Source organism: Hermetia illucens, chromosome 3, assembly GCF_905115235.1.
Source record: "Hermetia illucens chromosome 3, iHerIll2.2.curated.20191125, whole genome shotgun sequence".
NCBI classification, from domain to species: Eukaryota; Metazoa; Arthropoda; class Insecta; order Diptera; family Stratiomyidae; genus Hermetia; species Hermetia illucens.
Window position 1 is genome coordinate 71708084 of NC_051851.1, and position 6000 is coordinate 71714083.

Here is a 6000-nt window from a genome sequence, read left to right on the forward strand (position 1 = left end):
TGGCCAACTATAAAAGACAATGAACGACGTCTTGCGGTAATGGAGACGAAGATGTTACGTTGGACCAGTGGCGTCACATGTTTTGATCACATCCGAAATGAGGATATCCGCGATCGTTATGGGGTTGCACCGATCGTGGAAAAGTTGTGAGAGAGGCGTCTTCGATCGTATGGTCATGTAATTCGTGTTAACGAGAGTTCACTTGCCAAAATTGGTCTGAACATCGAAGTCGATGGTAAACGACCGGCAGGCCGAAACAACGGTGGCTTGATACGTTGGATGGGGATTTAAAAGCCTTGAGATTGCATCCAGATCGGACATTCGATAGAGCCAAATGGCGAAACCGATCATGACGAGCCGACCCCGCTTGTGAACGGGAAAAAAGACTGAAGAAAAAGAAGACCGATGTGTCTTTTCCGGCAGCCAGTGTGCTGAAGCGGCGCTTGCTAGTTTATATTTATTTAATAATATTTCAGTGTATTTTATTTACGTCCTGATGCCGTTTTTGCTCTATTTGGAATTGATTTCAATAAATTATATTTCATATGGCACTCATAAGAGAAAAGTGATTACATGTATTTATATGGAATCCCGCCTTCTCGGCGAACTACGGATAATTATGTTTTCTTTTCACAAGAAGTTTAAGAATGCAATTTAGCTTGGTAGATGAAACTTCCGGCTGTATTTTATCTATAACATATCTGGTCGTTCCAAAGACTTTATTACTTTCTTTCTTCCGAAAAGACTGTAAAGTGAGCCGGAACATTAATAGGGGCAGTGCAGTTGGAAGCTTTATTTCAAAGCAAAACTTCATTAAATAAATAATTTCTCTTTCAGATCAGGAACCCCACAATCATCTGGTACTGAAGGTTCTGGTAAGATTATTTATTCGTTTGGCAAGACTGATGTCTTTCGAGAAACCACCTGGACTACAACCCGGCAACAAAATGTGCAAATCAAGCAAATTCCAAACCGCGAATCAATGTCCATCAAATCGAAATACATGTACGATAGCTCACTGGACAAATGCACGATACTCGGAGATCACTTGTACCACACAGCCACTGAGTTGTGTAAGAAACACTTTGGAACTGATGCAACTGAATACGATTTACACAATGTCGACGCCGTCTCTCAAAATCCTGTTAAGATAATTGGGCGAATTGCTTGCGACTTTGATGGCAAATTAGATCGACACTCGACATTGATCGTGGGTACCGATGAAATGAAATTGCGAACAACAAGGCTGAATTTCAACAATATGAATTCGTTTGCGGTGTTTCCTGGACAAACTATAATTGCATCTGGAGTGAATCCGCGGGGTGATACCTTCTATGCCAACGAAATTTTCTCTGACCGCCTTGTAACGCGTCCTTGTCAGCCGGAACTGACAGAACCATTAACATTTGTAATTGCCGCTGGTCCATTCACCAGTAAAGAGGATCTTACCTATGATCCTCTGCAACGACTAATTGCATACTGTAAGGAATTTAAACCAGATGTGCTTTTATTGATGGGGCCGTTCATGGATGCAGACCATGAATTGATTTCAACAAACGCTCTTACGGAGACATTTGAGTCCTTTTTCGAAAAAATTATTGTAGGGCTCGTGGAATCGCTTGGGTAATCTGAAAAAATGAAAAATACGGGAACTAGCGTCATGTTAACGCTTCTGAATTTCTTTTAGGGAAATAACAATTTGTTTGGTGTCGTCTCATAAAGACGTCGTGAGCCACATGGTATACCCAACACCGCCCAATAACCTCAGAAGATCTTTCCCTAATGTGCATATGTTGCCTGATCCTTGCATCATTGGAATTGACGGTTTAAAAGTTGGCATCACATCAACGGATATTTTCGGTCATCTCTTGGAAGAGGAGGTTTCAGTGTAGGTTATTTTATAATGGATCCAAACGGTTTTATTCTATTGAACAATATTTTTGTAGCAATGCGGGCGAAAGAGTGAAACGGGTGGTTAATTACATGCTCAATGAAAGTTCGTTCTATCCCCTCAACCCGCCTGCAATGGATGTATGCTATGATAGTGACCTTGCTAGTAAATTTGCTCGATTGGATGAACCACCGAATGTTCTGATTCTGCCTAGCAAAGAGAAGTGTTTTATCCGGGTGAGTTCTTTACACGAAATCATTTATAACTTCGGCTTAAAATTATTACGCAATTGTTGTTACAATTCGTACTGATTATGTTTCTTTATTGATATGGAAACAAACATTTCAAATAGTTGCATAATTCACTATTGAATTCGACTCCAACCAGAATTTTAGTGTTGTGTTGCAAATACTGCATGTATGTTGTATAAATTTTAAACCTGAGAACGACAAATCACATCCATTTTCTCTCCGCTGACAATTATATAAACTGTTTTTTTCTTGTTTTTAGGATATAAACAGTTGTTTAACGATCAATCCTGGATCTTTAGCAAGCGCCACATCGCCTGGTACATATGCAAGAATGACTATTCATCCACCAAAAGAAGGAGCGGGACTAACAGAATATATAGCAGGCCAGATTATAAAAATATAGAAGAAGCGTATCGTTTCAAATATATTTGTAAGACAACGGAAATAAATGATAAGAAACTGACACAAATATTTTTAAGGATAATGCGTACTTGCTTTACTATACGTATATAGTTTACCATTTTCCATCCGTCGTATGATTTCTTAATAAATTTCAGGATTCTTATCAAGGAAGGCATTAATATAGTGTGTAAGGTCGAAAAATATACAATGTCTGTCGCAAAGTAAACAAGGCTTTATCAGAAACAACACATTTTTTCAAAAATCACCCTTTTATTCAAAATAGTCTCCTTGCGCATCGACATTACAGCTCGTCACCAGTAACAAAGCTGTACTTGAAGTTCGGGTCTTTTTTCGACTCTTCAATCAAGTCGCTGTAATATTTAATTCCGAGCACTTTTTGAGTCATAGGTCAATTTGTGTGGAACAAAGCGAGCATACACTTTGCTGAGTTCTAATTTTTCAATCAAAAGGCAATAAAATCTTTTGGTATGTTCCATTCCATTCGATTGTCATGTATCGCAACGGAGATTTTGGCTCATTTTTAGAGTTTTGTGTAAAACGAAACCTTATTAAAATCGGTTTATTATCTGTCTGTATGTCTGTTTATCACACGCATTTTTCTCGGAGGCGATTATAGCGATTAACACTCGCGCAAACAGTGACTTACGTCCCTCTACGCCGAATTCAAGGGGGATCCTCCCTACATGCAAAAGGGGGTGTAATAGAGACATGTGGGGTATCAAATGAAAGGGCTCGGTTAGCACTTTCCGAATCCGTTCTTAATTAACATTTGTTTGAAAAGAGGGGAGTGCAGTGGTTGAAAGTCATCATTTCTTTAACGGACCCATTCTCAGAAACTACCCAACCGCAAAATCTGAAAAAAAACCAAAAGGCTGCCACTATATGGTGCCTAGGCTTCGAAATACCCTACACACAGATATCTGTTCAAATAAAGGTACCCCCTTAAAAATATTAGGCGATCATGGCTTTACGGTTTCTTACCAGGGCAACAGCAAATCATCAAACGCTGCCTCACCTCTGCTCTGGAAGCAGCTTGACCAAAGCGGCACGCAGATGTTAAGTGCTCCTTTATATAATTCGCTGAACACAACATGACTACGAATTATATTGATCGTAAATCCGCCCATACTTTGGACCAAGCCTTGGCCAGAGCTGAACACATTTGTTTAAGAATTGCGGGGTCCTGAGTCCGCATCCACTTGATGCCGGACCGGACCAAATGGGGAGCTATTTACTACCTCTTTTTTTGGTCAACGGACCCCTCGTTTAGGGCTTAGCAGACAAAATTTAAATTAAATATTACCCCCTTAAGTTCATTTGATCACCGTACACCGTTTCATTATTTCAACCGTCTCAGTAAAAGTTTTACCAAGTTTAAAACAAAATTCAATATTCGCTCTTTGTTCGAAGTTCATTCATTCATTTTTCGACCGATGCTTTAAACAGGATGTCACTTATAAGGCAATAGCTCGGCTTTTCATTGTCGGTTGTAGGATGTGCCTTTTCAAGCTCTACTCCCGTCAAAAGATAGCGTCACAATAAACAGAGTTTAAAAGAGTCTCGTTTATTTTGCGACAGACATTGTATATTGGCGTCCGAAGTGGTAGAGGCATGAAAACCACAGTATAACGGAAACTATGGACTTCGGTGCACGAATTCACTTACATAATAACATCTTGTTGAGTTGGTAGTTCTGGCAGTACTCCTTATCGTAAAGGGGCTTTGTGGCAAATCGGAATCTTTTCTTCTGTTTTTTTTTTGTCACGTTTGGTAGTGTGTAACTGTGAACGGTTTTTAGCCCATGAGCACCTCAAGGATTGAACATCCTAAGTTTAAGCGAGGTAAAACCGAATGCTCGTGTAGTTCTCTCTGTTGTTTTCTTGAAAGCCTTGCAAGATAAAGCGTTGCTTAACTAATGACATTCGACAAGATTTGCTGTTTCGCTAAATGGCTAATATTACGCAAACCTACGAGACTTCGCATCAGACTAAAGGATAAGCAAAAATAAAATGTTCTAGAATTGAAATGATCAATACCAAAGTTGCTTTCGCAATGATGCAAAGATCAATTTGGCAATCTTGGCGGCAGTATTTCTTCCAAAACTGATTTATATCGAATTCGGGAAAACACAGTCTGCCTTTTGTCAATTCTTTCGTACGACTTTTCTCCGGAGAATTCTGGCACGAAATCATTTCAACTAAAAAAATATAGTGACTACGTCTTATCCACTTATAAGGAACCTTATGAAATTCACGGTCGATAAACGTGGATAGGGTTCTCTATGGAATCAACCAAATCGACTAGAGACTCCCGTAGAAAAATTGAAAATATACAAAGAATTCTCGGAAAATGAGGCCCAATATCAAAAGGCGCAGTTGAGGAAGGAGAAGTATTTCTCTGAAGGTCTGCTAGTTTTTTCCTCAATTTAATTGTTAAACTTAATTTTTAATTTTGTTAAACTAACGTTGGTCTAACATATTTATTCTATTTATTGAAAAGAATGCATATTAAGTATCAATTGGTCTGAATCTACTTAGTACACTTCACTGATTTTTGAAGGCTTCGACCCTTTGGTAATAGATCCTTTATACTTCGCCGCAATGCAATAATTCATTGGCCTTTCCCGGCGACAAGTTGAGGGTGAATGCATATCCAGCATTTCTTTTTATCACTTTCTAGCGTCCGTTAGCTTCTCCAATATACTCCTTCCAATTCCAAGCCCGGCATTCACTCATATTAAAAATTTAACTTTTAAAATTGTCAATTTTATGTTGTGTATAAAACTTCACCACCTTATACCTTTCCCCAAAACTCTAAAATCCAGTCCCATTTAAATGTTACAAATTTTAATATAGCAATTTCCTAATAATGCGAACAGATTATCTCGATTTCACATGCTGCTTATTATTAAATGCATTTACAATCTTATTACTGGCTGGAGCGAATAGGAATTTGTTTTTATTGTGAGGCGATGCAGAGCATACGGCTTATGAAAAATTCGAAGCCTTTTTTTTTGTTTTTATCATCACCGACGTTAAATTTCGAGTTCAAGGTGGGGATCAACCAAAGCAAAATTAGCGGGATATTCAGCAGCTAAGGGAAGATTAACCGGACGTTCAGTTGCATCCTTTGTGCCAGTTGGTCGCATTTCATTTCATTCTTTGCGAGCAGCTGATGGTATAAGTGATCCCTTTCTGTGGTACAAATGCTAGGAAAATCCAGTGAAATCTTAAATGATAAAGTGACTCCAAGTTTTTCATTACCATTTTAGCGGTGTCAGCGGCAATCAAGTTTCGAGGGCTAGAACATTGGATTTGCTCCAAAGTTAGCCACGCGCATACTTTTGAAGATCCTTTTTTGAGTCTACCGACACCTTTCGAGGAAAGAAAATACTGACAACTTGGCACAAGTATCTACTTTTCCTTTAATGTCGTT

At 38.8% G+C, this 6000-nt stretch overlaps 1 protein-coding gene across 1 annotated transcript in view; it reads left to right on the plus strand.

The window, feature by feature from the left end:
* Positions 1 to 2698, plus strand: part of LOC119652824 (DNA polymerase alpha subunit B) — an 84555-nt gene extending 81857 nt beyond the window's left edge. Inside the window, exons 4-7 of the mRNA XM_038057153.1 lie at positions 838 to 1623; positions 1688 to 1888; positions 1947 to 2127; positions 2402 to 2698. Of these exons, the coding sequence (XP_037913081.1) occupies positions 838 to 1623; positions 1688 to 1888; positions 1947 to 2127; positions 2402 to 2545 (1312 nt within the window). The 3' untranslated portion in view covers positions 2546 to 2698. The remainder of the gene's footprint in view (positions 1 to 837; positions 1624 to 1687; positions 1889 to 1946; positions 2128 to 2401) is intronic.
* Positions 2699 to 6000: the final 3302 nt, after the last annotated feature.